Source organism: Dromaius novaehollandiae, chromosome Z (assembly GCF_036370855.1).
Source record: "Dromaius novaehollandiae isolate bDroNov1 chromosome Z, bDroNov1.hap1, whole genome shotgun sequence".
Lineage (NCBI taxonomy): Eukaryota > Metazoa > Chordata > Aves > Casuariiformes > Dromaiidae > Dromaius > Dromaius novaehollandiae.
The window spans coordinates 12,460,844-12,474,955 of NC_088132.1; the positions used below are offsets into that span (position 1 = coordinate 12,460,844).

Consider the following 14,112-nt stretch of genomic DNA (forward strand, 5'->3'; position numbering starts at 1 on the left):
CCCCTTTACCTCATTCACACATGCTTTCAATTTTCGACCCTGAAGATTCAGATCTTAAACTTTTTCAAAGTGCTACCTATTTTTATAATGGTGTGGATTTGCCTGTGTGGTTCATTTGCTTAGCCCCAAATCAGCATAAACTCTAACCTCATCTCACCGTGGGGATTTACCTGTAACCATCAGAATTTGGTTTGCTAATGAAGTAGTCGGATTCCCAGACAGCTAAGATTCACCTTGATCACTTCTTAGAAAGTTAATTCTTTCATCTAGAATGAATTTCAGTCCCCTCTGCAAAGGGACTCTTTTTTTTTTTTTGTCTCTTACTCTTCAAAACCTGGGACACAACAGGGAAAGGCACGGAGAAAAAGGTTTTTGAAAGTGTAATCAAAAAGAAAAAGCTGGAGGTAATCTTGGAAAGGTTTGATTTGAACCAATAAACGTTGTCGTGGTCCGTTTCCCTTTCCATGTTACAGTAAATGACAGCAAATATACAAACCCAACAATTATTAACAAAGCCTTAGTAATAAACTTGTACAAATAAAGAATGATCAATTCAAAACCATGTGGATATTTGTGTATATGAGGGGGAAAATGTTTTAACCAACAGTGTCACATCTAAAAAAGTTTCATGGGTCCAAAGAGAACTCTACATAGTATTTTTTTTTCTTTTTAGTTTTGACTAAGATGTGAAGCATCACCCACCTTTGACTTGAAAGAAAAAGCATGGATATGTGCGGGCTTCTCAGATGTCCTGGTGATTAAAGAAAAGCAAGCCAAAACCTCTTTTAAATAGCTTCTGAAATGTCATATTATGCTCAATTCTCCTGGCATTCTTCCAGTGTACAGTCGACTAGATGAACTCACCACCCTATGTGCATATGTAGAAAGTTTATATTTACTTTCTCTGCCCAAATTCATTAAAAAGTACAACTGAAGTTGAATCCTTCCAGCCTTTGGCAGTAAACAACAAAATCAAAGATGATTTAGAGCATGAGCCTAGATTCTTTCCCTTTCTCTTGCTTGTAGCATGCAGAAATGAGGAAATGGGAGGAATCTGGAAGGTGGCAGCCTCAGAAACTAAAGAAAGGAAATGCTTTCTTCTCTTATCCTGCCACTTTTATTTTTAAGCTAGAGCAAAATTAGCTGTGGAACGCCTCGCCACAAAGTCTCTCTCAAGCCAGAAGTTCAGCAAGGCAAAAGAAGATCAAATATTTATTGGATAAGTAAAATCAGCAGACTTACAACAGTAGCATAAAATAAGCATAAGTTTTGAAAGAGATCTACAATCCTCATGGTCCTGAGTTTGAACAAACCTTTAATTATCAGGGCTTGGAAAGGAATTATCACAGGGGATGGGGGGAGGAGGGATTAGCCCATAAATGCCCATTGCACGGCTATTTGTGCCTTGTTGTTAGGATCCTAGCCAGTGTCCAAGGCGGGACATGGACCAAACTGGCCACTGCTCGGCCCTGTGTTCCTCTGCTCCTAAACAAAAGAGTTCAAGGAAACCTAACTGCCCCAACCATTACAATTTATGAGTTAGTCTCTTTGCATACAAAGCCTTGTCAGCAAGTTTTACATTTTGACCATGGGAACTTTGTCAAAGCAAATGTTAGTTAAAAAGTGTTTACTGAAGGAAGGTAGTTAAATATCCTTTACAGGTGATAGAGACATTATAGTATTCTCTAAGGCTGATCATAGCACGAACAGTTACTGGGGAGGCAGGAAGGCTGAAAGCAGTGAAATACTTTACTTTCCACTGGAAAACTTTTTGATATTTTGTAATACAAATAATAATCTGTTGCACAGCCAACAAACTCAGCCATCCCTTGTCAGGCGGGGGAGCCTGTTGCTGAAACACTGTGATGCGGGAACTGAGAAAGGACAGCCAAGCCTAGAACATCCCACTGCAAAGAAAAACACATCCCTTTGGGTAGTCTCCTTGAGTAGCCAACAGCATTATTGACTCAGTATGTTTGGAGCCTAAACATAGAATGAAACCTCGTCCAGAGCTTAGAAAGTAAATTCCAGCATGCTTCTGTAATCACCGTCAGTGTTGCCCTAGTAGTTTATCAACATGTTAACATCCGATATTCATTTTATCAGAACACGAGAACATAACAGTGATGGACTCTAAGTCCCAAGGAGAACATTCGTGGTGGGAGGTGCCAGCTGAGAACTGGACATCAAACAGTGCTGACGCCCATGATGTCCTCTCAGGGGCCCAATGCACAAATTAAACTCACACAGTTACTTTGAGGAATGGTTTTTATATGCATGAGGAAAGCCCTCTCTGCAGCCTCTCTGCATTGTAGGAAACACATGGGGGATACAGGGAAGCCGGGGCAAAAGCCCGGTGAGAGAATGTTTTTCATATGGCAGTTTCCAAAGGCCAGCAAAATCAGCTAGTTTTTCCATGGCTTTCTATGGCTGGGAGGGCAGAGTGAACCAGAAACCCCACTCCTGCCAGCAGTGAATGTAATGGCACCAGCACCAGAATGTACAAAACCAGACATCGAACACCACAGAGGAAACGCTGAGTAAGTAAATCTGTGTGCTGGTGGTGCAATGCTACCTGTCAGACCACTCCTAGCTGCTGTGGCAGTGGGGGAAACCATTCTGAATAACTGCCCGATATCTAGTGCTGCAATTAAGGGTCTTTAGCCAACTGATACAGAGAAGCTGTAACATTTTGTTGAATAAAGTCTGAAACTTTAATAGCGGAGAACTTGAATAGCAAGATTTAAGCAAGCCTTAGCTTGTGCTTGATAAACAAACCCAAAGCAAAACCATGCAAACCTTTTTAGAGTTGCAGCAAGATGGCTGAGGTGATAGCAGCACATGATTACCCTTCTCAGAAGCTCATACAAGCTTCTGAGTGAAAGGAGTTTGGCATTTTCCCTAAAACTGCTTATTAATAAATTGGTCGCCATGCTGACCACTGAGCTGACCAGGTTCATGTGAAAATCGCCATCTCTGTTACCAAAGTTGTCACAGCACCGAGAGCCTGGGAGTCATCAGAGAAGGGAAAAGGTCTAGCTGTCAGATACCTCGCAGGATCAGCTATGAAGGCCATTTCTCTTCTGTATAGCCCACATGCTCTAAATAGAGGAGAAATGTTAATAAAACACATAACACTTTTTTCCTCCTGTCTTTTGCACCATTAAGGTTCCAGCCCTGAGGACTCACAGGTAAGTATCCGTAGGTGAAAAGGAGTCCAGCAGATACCTATCTGCAGCCAGGGCGGTGAACAAGGCCACAGAGATGACACCACCACTGACTTCCGTGCCTCCAAGACGACTTCGGCACTCGGTGTCAAGGCTGTCAGCTGTAATGATAATGTCCCCTCACTAAGTCACTGTGGGAGCAAAGGTCAGACAAAATGTGAGTCAGCCAGGTGTACTGCACACAGGGGAATGTGAGTGTGTTACCTCATGGCTCGAAGCCCATGTGACCTCTATTAAATTTTGGTCAATGATGGGCCTTCCCCTCTTTTACATATGTGCTCCTCTACTTAGGCTCTGACACTGTGTCCTTAGATCCTGAATACAATTATTTAGTCCAAGGAGCTTTCCTGGCAAGCGCAGGTCAACACGCATTGCTGTTACTGTTATTGTTGCGGTTCCTGTTCCTCTCTGTGTGAGTTTTGCCCGCTGTACCTTAGTTTTACTTCCTCTGACTAAAACTCCTGCTATATCCAGGCCCTTGCCAGACTCCTGCAGTGTGACTGCTGGTCTGTGCACGCTGTACGCATTTGCAGCACGTTCCCACTCTCCTGCTGCTTGAAATCAAACAATCCAATCATGCATAGGAAGAAGGAAAAGCCAGAAAGGAATAGTTTATAACTGGTTTATAACTGGTTTAATTTGGAAGTTCTTGCACTCAAATGCTGTTGAAGTGCTTGCCAGGGACTTCAGTGGAAGCAGGCAGGCTCGGATGTCTAGCACACTCCCATAGGAAACCTGTGTAAACTAATTCAGCTGAACCGTTAGCACTTGGGGTGATTAACCACGGGAGTCTCTGATCTCCCCTTATTAAAAAGAAGGGGAATGAGATTCACTGATTCATATCAGCTTAATATAAATCCCTGTGAGATTCACAACTGACTGCAGCAGTGAGCAGGATTTGGTAACCTCCATGGAGGAAGAGCAACCCCCTTGAAAATACGGCTTCACGTGACGAGGGAAAGCTGAAGGCATTTGCACAGATCACAAGCAACACGAGTTTGAAGTGTATGAACTTCCACTCCGCGGTGTGGCAGCAGACAAGTGCACAGAAGCGCTGCGGCTCCGAGAAGATTTTTATTCCAGTGCCACTTTTGAATACTTGGCACTTTGCAGGCAGACATGTGTCATCTTGTTTTAAGCAGCTCCATCTTCACACATTGAATGTGCTTGAGACAGATTTGGGCTAGGGGTGAAGAGGATTAAGGATGGCTGCAGTTCAAGTGCAGAGATCACTCTCTGCCTCCGGAGCTTTTCCTTCAGCAGCCGAAGGAGCGCTCCAAGGCAGCTCTGAAGGTGCTCACCCTACATCAGGGAGGCCACCCTGAGGAAACCCAAATTTAGTTTTTAGATACCCAAGCCTGAGCAAAGTAGCACGCATATATGGCTTTAGCCAATGCTAAACAAATCTTGTTTTTCAAGATAACTCTTACAAGATTGCTTGGTGTTTTGCATATGTTTTATGAGATACATTTACGATAGCAGACATTGTTCCGCCACATCCATTTACGTTTGTGCCTACAACCCCGGGACACCAGACACAATGGAACAGGTGGCTAACACGACATGCTATTTTTAGCTTTACCTGCACATCAGAGTACAACTAGTACAACCGCTCACTTCAGCATTTCCCCCAGAGACCTCCTTAAGAACAAGCACTGCCTCTCGTGGGCTGCACACGCTGTACGGCAAAAATTGTGTTGGCTCCTCTCCCAAAAGTATAGGAGAAGCATTTTGGAAATGGTTAAAGGAACAGCAACGTTTCTTTTTAAATACCAAGCTCCAACTGTGTGTGTTTAGCTCTGGAAAGAAAGTCATGCACGAGGACAGCTTGGTTAGGATCAGGGGAAAAAAAAGTTATTTTCAAGTCAGAGAAAAAAACCCTATCTCAAGAATGCTGTTGTTTGTGCAACTATAAACCTAGGGTCTATAAAACCATCAGAGAGAAACTAAAGTTGGCTTTAACAGATACACATCAAATGCTAGAGCATCTTATAAAAAGTGTGAGATTTTATAGTGACAGAACACTTGAAATGTGAAAGAAACAGTTTCTCAGATGAAATCTTCAAACTTCAATACATACAGCTGTGTTAGGATGTAAACTCTGCACAGATTTAAAGCATTTTTGAATGGCAGTCATATAGACAAAGATGATTCCTACAGCTACTCAAGTGTGTCCCAGCATTACTGAGACATGACTTAGAGTCAGGCACACAGGGCATGACAGTTGCAACTTTGACCTTGAATCTCTCCTCCAGAAGAGAAACTCACAGGCAAAACAAGAGAAAAGATCAAAAATAACTATTTTAATTTTAAAAAAGTTTTCACTTGAAAGAAAGCTTCAGATAAAGAGTGACTCATAACTTTAATTTAGCTTTAAATACTTGCTATTTGCAAACCAAACAAGACATTCCCTACTCCCCATGTTACCTATAAACCAAACCAACAAAGACAGCTTTCAATTGAACAAGGCATGCCTAGGAGATAAACGGTGAGAAATTTTTTCAACACCATTACGTTACTTAGATGGATTTGGAAAGAAGTGGCACCAGTAACCACATAAATAAAGAACACATCAAAATGTGAAATCTAATAGCATTCCTAAAGCATATTTGGGGAAAAACAGTTGATATTTCCACTCTTGTTTTAACTGCAAAAATATGAAAGAATCTTGCCTGTAATTTCTTTTCCATGCTCAGTTTTTATTCAACATAATGTATATCCAAATTCCTAGCTGACTGACATTTTAAAACCGTGGAAGAGGAATCATTTCTTCTCTTTACAAAGAGGAGTGTGAAAAACAGGTCCTATTCAGCAAGCATTAGTGTCGCAATAGTATTATTGCTACGTATTTGCAAAGAATCTAGAGCAACGAGGTCCCTAAGGACAACTACAACAAAAATGGTAACTACCTGAGGTAGGTAATAAGCTCCAATAACTGCAGTCAAGTCAGTGAAGTCAAAGGTACCTGAGATTTAGAGCAACATATCCTAAATGTACAGCTACTCAGATTGTAGAACTCTACATGGCTAATGTTCCCAAATTACAAACACATACTAGGGCTCCTACTGGGAATTTTGGGTCTTCAAATACTGCCAATTCACTGAATTTCCAGGACAGATCAAACTTCAGATTTAATGACAATCCATGTATTTATTGTTAAAAGTTTTTTATGCATGCACTCAAAGTGTTCTCCTTGGTTCAAGTTTTACTCTTTAAGATGCTGCTCAGCTAACTTTTTCAATCCCATGAAAGCAATATAAATATACCAGCTTATCTGCGGAGCTGAAAAAAATAAAGCAAAACCCATTCATCCCCAAAAGGCCAAGTGAGTTGGCCGTATAGAAAGAGATTTCTAGTCTTAGAATTAGTTCTTTTTGAAAATAGAAAGTCTAATATGCTCAAGTGGTATACTTCCTCTGACAAATATTTCCAAATGAGTTACCTTAAAAAGGGCAAATGATGGTTTCATGATGCAGGTGAGGTAAGCAGCAATTTGATATTCAGAGCAAAAACTATTCAGTATACTCTTCCCCTCAAACTATGCTCTACATCAAAACGGAAAGTATACAGCCCTAGTCTTTCAAAGCCTTCAGTCCACAGGCCCCTTCTTGGGAAATTCAGCCACTAAAATATTTTAAAAACAAGGTTTCTTTGGGCATATCTATGCACAGAAGAAAATTAGGATAGCCATTCAGATAAAATATTATGGGTTTATTAAAACTTATTTTCAACTTGAATATGCAAAATACAAACTCCAACAAAATGCTCATTTTTACTTTGTAGTTTACAAATATACAAAATAGAAGTTTGCTTAAATTTATATTACATATTTATTATGTAAAGAACTATATAGAAAACATTTGTTCTGCTTAAGGCATATTTGGGAATAAACCATTGTACAAACTATTGCACATCGAAACCACAGTGCATTACAGACTGTCTGCATAAAGTTATTTTCTTTAAAAAATAAACCAGGTTTATTTACCTGATTTAGGTCATAACTGGAGATCGGAAGACAAAAATATTTCCTTGTCAGATATGCAGCAGTTTGAGAACTTTGGCTTCCTGTTTTTGGTACCTCTAGAACCAACAGTCACTAAGCACCATGTAATAGGCTTTAAAAACATAGTTCTGTACCTGAATTTTCCTCCTCTTTTAACATGGTAATGGCTTTTAGAAGGAAAAAAAGGAAAATACAAGATGACATTTACATCTAATATTGCATTGAAAGAAAATTTAAGGGAATGTTATTTCCCTATGTAATATCCCCATCCCTCCCTCCTACACAGTCTCTTTAACCCTGATATCCGTGACTTCCAGTCACTTCTTGGCATTTTGTAGTCCGGAAACAATTCAAGTTGGATTTACAGATGGAATGATAGAAGATCCAGTCATTGACCCCAATGTTTTTTTTTTTTTTAATTTATATTAAAAAAGTTCCAATGTTCATATACAATTATCCCTATTTCCACTCTTTGGAAGACTTCACCATGATTCTCTGTAGTGCTTAAACTGGGTTCCCCCTTCTTGCAGAAGACAGTCCTTGTGCTGTAAATACTGAATCTCTACGGCAGTTTGGGAAAGATCCACTGCTTCCAATTAAAAGTGCCTCTTCATATGTAAGGCGAGGTGGTCCGACCTGGAAAATGCTCTGTCACACCGCTGGCACTGGAAAGGGCGGTGGCCTGTGTGCTTTCTGTAATGACGAGTAAGTTCATCGGACCGGGCAAATTTCCATCCGCAGCCTTCCCAGTCACAGTGATAAGGTTTCTCACCTTTAAAAAATAAAAAGGAAACAGTTCAATTAAGTATTCTGAGGATGCATACGTGTCTTTGTTCAGCCCCTCCCCCCCTTCTAGCACCTTGCTTTCAAGAAGCGATAACACACTTGGTCCTCGGTCAAATCAAAGAAATGCAATCGAGATCCTGAAGCAGTTAGAAACACATTACAAAGACTAGCAGAATGAGACAGTCTTTTCAAGATAATGCTGCAAATGAAACACTGATGCTACCGAAATCTTCAGAGAAATGCTTATTTCCACTGTCTGTCTTGTATACCAACACTCCAGAATGCAAGAGTTCAGGTAATAAGAGTGTGTTTCTGCTGGGTAATGTTATACAACCAGATGTCAACCAGAAATAACTCAGCAGACATAATGGATTTAGCTAATTGTAGGTTTCAAGAATTAAAAACCAGCTGGAAACTGTTTTGATTAGCTCAACTTGATTAAATTAAGGACTCAATCTTACTGTCTTCACTAAAGCAAAACTGCTGTTGACCGCAGGACAAGTTTCCCTAACAATTATACACTCCCAGCCCTATACATACAGGAGACAGCATTGACTGGCTCGGGACAAGCAGGAAGCTCTGTTTATTAGTTCGGTTCTGCTCCCACTGGCATTAGCTGAAGATGTAGCCTAACCACTACGCTATCACTTCTCCCCTTCCTGCCTCCTCTTTGGGCAAAAGTTTTGAACCAAATCCACAGTCCTGGGTTTTGAACTATGCAAATTCTCAGGTTAATCAACCACTCTTACCAAATGCCAGTACTGGTGAAACTGTGCATCACATACCTGTTTTCACAAGCACAGTTATTGCAGTACAGCACTGAATGGCAAGGTGAAAGTTTAAACTTGGGCTTGGATGTGTGCTTTGGCAGATTTTATCTGAATTCTAGCAACAGCCGGCAAACTTTTAAACTTGTTTTCTTCTGGTGCTAAGCGGAAGGTGTGCCCCCCTGTGAGGGCTGGGCACTCTGTTCATGCCACGGACACAATGGAAAGCTGCATTAACAAGTGGCCTATCAGTGCTTCCTCTGAAAGGGAACAGCAGCTTGCAGAGCTGTCAAACTTTAGTGGGCTGTTGTAGCTGAGGGCACGTCAGCTACACGATCTCTTGCACTAGAAGAAGCCAAGGGGGTGTGGGATGGGCAGTGTTTAACCAAGAGCAAAGAAAGGGAGATTTGGACAGAGCTCTGCTCCTTTCTCAGAAGTGGGCCAACACCATCTAGAGCAACAAATCCCAGTTGACTTCTAACTACCTGCTAATTAGCTAGCCACATAGCAAGAGAGGAGCTAACATGCTTTGCCTCAGCAAGAAACCCACCCTCTCCTACATCTGAGTCATTCTGAACCATTGAGCCAATAAGCAAAGACTGCGCAGGACTTAATGTAGCCAAAGGAAAGAAAAAAACAAACCAGAAGGTGAAATTACTTTGCACCCAAACAGAAACCCAGCGGAAAAAGCTTAGGACTTGCTGCTCCTGGCCCTCTCCCCGTGCTCCCCCTGCCCCTTTTCCTCCGCGCAGCGCTCACCCCATCCTTGCCACGCCAGGGCAGCCTGCCAACCCCACGCGCTGGGTCTCACCTGTGTGGGTTCTCAAGTGCGCCTTGAGATGGGAGCTCTTGGTGTAGGTTTTGCCGCAGCCTGCGTAGTCACAGGTGTGCGTGGCGGTCCTCTTCCGAGGCCACGACCGGCGTCCCCTCTTGGGCTTGGTCTCCTCCGGCAGGCAGCCCGCCGGCGGCATCAGCTCTAGAGGTGGAGAAGGCGGAGTGAGTACCGGCTGCCTCGGCCGAGCCGCCGAAAGCGCTCGGGCAGACAGACAGACTGACCTTGGTACTGGAGCGTGCTGGGAGGCAGCTGCTCGGGCAGGAAAGCGGGGTAGCCGGGGGCCGGGGGGTACCCCGGCGGCAGCGGCGGGTGGCTCAGCCCCGGGGCGGCGGGGAGACAGTCTCTGCCGCTCAGCATCTCCTCGGGCCCCAGGGAGGGGGTAGTCCGGGCGGGCAGCGGGCGGCCCAGGGAGAATTCGTGCTGGGGGGCTCCTCGGGGGCCGCCGCCGTGCGGTGGCGGCGGGGCCAGGGTGCACGGCGGGGCGGCCTCTTGCTTGATTTTGGGGCACATCCGCGGCAGCGGGCTGTAAGGGCCCACGGGGCCGTCGGAGCCGGGCGGCGGGGCGGCGGCGGGGCCGCTCTTGGGGCTGGCACCGACGTGGCTGTAGTCGCCCAGGGCCTTCACCACGAACTTGCCCTGCAGGCTGCCCAGCGGCGGCAGGGCGGCCGGCGCCGGCATGTACACCGGGTCCAGGTCGGGCCGCATGAGCTCGGCCACGAAGCCTCCCGAGGGCGACACGTCGGAGATGTCGGCCAGGTTGAAGGCGGCGGCGGCCGCCCCGTCGCGCCCGCCGCCGCCGCCGCCGTAGAAGAGCCCGCCGGGCTCGGCGCGGGGCAGCGGGTAGGCGAAGCCGGCGGCGGCGGGGCTGGCGGCGGGGGCCGGCGCGGCGGCGGGGGCCACCACCACGGCGGCGGCGGGCTCCTGGTGCATGAGCGAGTTGGAGAGGATGAAGTCGAAGTCCAGCAGCTCGTTGAACTCCTCGGCGTCGCGGCGCGGCCCCAGCCCGGCGGGGCCCTCCAGCTCCGGCGGCGGCACCTCCGAGGGCCGCGCCGCCAGCGCCGGCGGCAGCCGCTTCAGCTGCGACAGCTCCTCGCGCCACCTCTGCGGCGAGACGCGCACGGCTCAGCCCGCGGCGCGGCCCCGCGCCGCCGCCGCCGCCCCGGCCCGCCGCCCGCCGCCGCCCCCGCCCGCCGCGCCGCGCCCGGGCTACTCACGTTGCCGGCGCCCGCGGGCCGCGGCGCTTTCTCGCGGCCCGCGGCGCCCGCCGCGAAGGTGGCGATGGAGGGGAGGAGCGTGCCGCTGAGCGCCATCTCGCACTCGCCGGGGGGCTGCCTGCGGGCGGGACACAGCGCCGTCAGCCCGCGGCGGCGGCGGCTCCGCGGGACCCGCGCGGGGCCGCGCCGCGCCGCACCCACCGCATCCGCGCCGCCGCCGCCGCCGCTGCCGCCGAGGAGGGGTGCGCGCCGGGAGCGGGGCCGCCGTCCGTCGGGCCGCGCCGGCTCTCGGCCGCGGGTCGCCGCTCCGCGCTTCGACGGGAACGGCGTTAAAAAAAAAAAAAAAAAAAAAAAAAAAAAAAAAAAAGGGAGCGGGGGCGCCGCGCCCCGGCGTTAGCAGCGCCGCGGGGAGGCGGCGGCGGCCGCCGCCCGGCAGCGCGGCACCGGCGGGGCGGCGGCGCGAGAGGCGTCCATGGGGGAGCCGGGCGGCGCGGACGGCTGGGCGCGGAGGTGCCGGTGGGAGGGAGCGGCCGGCCCGCGCTCCGCCGCTGCTACCGCCTCCGCCGCCGCCGCGCCCCGCTCGGCACTAACCGCCGCCCGCCGCCGCCGCCCCTCTTATAACCTCACCTCGCGGCGCCCCGCCCACCGTTGCCGGGGCGACGGCGAAAACAAACTGACACGTGGGGGGGGCGCGCGCGCGGCCGGGGGGGCAGGGGGAGGGAGCGCCCGCCCCGCCCCCCGCGCCCCGCCCCGCCCCGCCTCGCCCCGCCCCGCCCCGCCCCGCCCCGCCTCGCCCCGCCGGCCGCCCGCGCGCGCCTCGCCTCGCCTCGCCGCGCACCGTGACGTCAGGCGGGGGGGGCGTCCGGGGATGCCCGCGCGCCGCGGGGCCGGGGGGGGGGGTGCGGCGGGACCCCCCCTTCCCCATCCCTGTCCCTGTCCCCGTCCCCGTCCCCATCCCCGCCCCCCCGCCCCGCCCGTTCCCGGGGGGGAGCGGGACAGAAAAAATAGCTTATTTCTGTTTCTCTTCGGACCGCGATCCCTATCCACGCAGAAACAGCGAAAAACAATGCGCGAAAATGATAAGTTTTATTTTTCTCTTTTTCCCCCTCTTTTCTTTCCCTTTTTGGTTTTTTTTTGGGGCAAAAGCGCGGCTCGGTGCCGGCGCGGGGCTCCCCCCGCTTCCCGCGGGCCCCCGGGGGGGGCTGGCGGGGGGGGCGCTCGGCGCTCCTCGCTCTCGGCGCGATGCTGCCAGTTTTCCCGCAAAACCCCCCAAAACGGCGGAACCGCGCTGCCTCCAGGGGGCGGCGTCGAGCCGGCGCCTCCCGCCGGCCCCGCGCCCGGCCCGGCCCGCAAAGGCGCCCGGGGCTGCGCTGAGCGCTGAAATAGCAACGACGTCGCCCGGCTTTATTTTAGCAAACTGGTCTTACCAGTTTTATGTTATAAATGTTAATTATTAATAGCTTTGGCACCAGAGAGTGGATTATTTTTTTCCTGCGCAAAGTCCACTGCTCGGCAGAAGATGTACCGGGCACCACCGGTGCAGCGGGGACGGACGTGGAGAGAGGAAGGGGAAACGCTGGGGAAGATGTCCGAATATGCCCGACAAAGGGAAAATATGAGTGTTCCTGATCGGACGTGCAGGGACGCGAGAGGCGTCCTTACCCCGGCCGTTCCTGTCTCTGGTTTCCTCCAGGGCTCGTTCCCTCGGTCTCTGGGGCGGCCGCGTCGTGAGTTAGCATCCAAACCCAGGAGCAATGCTTTTAGGGTCACACCTCCCTCCTCGCTCAGTCTCGGAGAAACCTTGTGAATGTTCACTTCAAAAAAAGATGTGGTCCGCTTGCACTCGAGTCTTGGTTTTAAATGGTGCCGATGTTGGCAGGGGTGCTTAAGAGAGTTTGCAAGCGTCCGTAAGCCACCTGCTTTTGAACATCCTGCGGGAAGGTCAACACGCTCTGTTTTTTTGCTAATTAAGCACTAGCTGTAAGTTTTGTTCTTCCTTCCTTAAATGAAAGTGAATGTGCTTTAATGGTCCTGAAATGCACTGAGCCCAGGGCTGCTTACAGCCCACCCATTCCCAGCCCGCACAACAACCTTCAGTCGTGTTTCTCTTAAGCCAGATGTGTATTAACATGCCTTCTCTGGCCAGCCGATCATTCCTCTTACTCTCAGTTTTCTCCAAATTTCCCCCCCCCCGCACCTTTTTCTTCCCCTAAAACTTTCCTTCCGCTAAGTCAGAGCGCAGCACGTCTCTGTGCCGTTCGAAGCTGGCTGTAGGGATTGCTTCATCCCCGACAGAAAGCTGCGCGGAGCTCGTGTCCCTGTTGCCTCAGGACGTGCGGTGACATTTTTCCAGATTGTGCAGCGTCTGGATAGAGAGCAGTCGGCTGCAGCACCAGCCGCGCGGGACGGCCGTGTGTTTCCCTCCCTCCCCGGCAGGGAGACGGCTTCTTCCCCGTGCACCGCCTGCTACTGCGGGAGCGGTGTTCACCTGAGCACGTAAACACCGCAAAGACGGGGGAAAAAAAGAAAAAAAAAGCAAGCGGGTGAAAGAGCGCGGCTTATCTGCAGTAGGAATTTGCAAAGAGAGTCGGTTGCAAGGAAAGGGCATCCCGCATCGGGAGCACTACCGCCAGCAGCAACAGCCAGGGTCTCTGCACTCCGCGGTCGGTGGGTGGGACAGCCCAGAGCCGCCAGCGCCAAACCGCTTTCCTGGACCGTGCCCAGGGAGACCTGTTTTTGGGGGGTCTGTTTTCCAGCATGTGTTACATACTCTTCATAAATGCTTCTGAGCTTTCCCCCCCCCTTTTTTTTTCTCCTTTGTGAGTGTGGGTTACCTTATTTTTTTCAAAAGCAGAAATAAAACTCTTTTGGTTGTCAGTTATACTCACGGATTATTAATACGGTGCAAAGGGCACATTTCTGAAGATAGCCTATATGCAATTCCAGGCAGGTTTCAAGCAGTAGCGAGCGCATATATACACTTAGGCTTGAGATCACAGGAGCACGTGCTTAGAAAGGCAGCAGTGCCTGTGGTAACATCTGCTGTCACCTGCTTTTGGAAAATCTTGTTAATAGCTCAAGTTAGTTTGCTTTCCTACATGAGACGGGTCAGAGAGATCCAGCGACATGTCTTGCTACCATCGCAGAGCCATGGGGGATCATGGAGAGGGAAACACCCCATAGCAAGGGTCCGTGGTTTTGGCCACCCACGAGATGCAGCGTGGCGGAGGTTGTTATCGGCGCCCATCTCCCAGGTGCCGGTCCTCCTCCCAGCTCCTGC

At 49.5% G+C, this 14,112-nt stretch overlaps 1 protein-coding gene across 1 annotated transcript; it reads right to left on the bottom strand.

Moving 5' to 3' along the window:
- Nucleotides 1-6,917: 6,917 nt before the first annotated feature.
- KLF4 (KLF transcription factor 4) lies at nucleotides 6,918-11,404 on the bottom strand. The gene is made up of 5 exons (XM_064501461.1): nucleotides 11,034-11,404; nucleotides 10,833-10,950; nucleotides 9,840-10,719; nucleotides 9,595-9,759; nucleotides 6,918-8,002 (listed from the first exon to the last, which is right to left on the bottom strand). The coding sequence occupies exons 1-5, from the start codon at nucleotides 11,036-11,038 to the stop codon at nucleotides 7,827-7,829; spliced, it is 1,344 nt and encodes a 447-aa protein (XP_064357531.1). The 5' UTR covers nucleotides 11,039-11,404; the 3' UTR covers nucleotides 6,918-7,826.
- Between the last annotated feature and the right edge of the window lie 2,708 nt (nucleotides 11,405-14,112).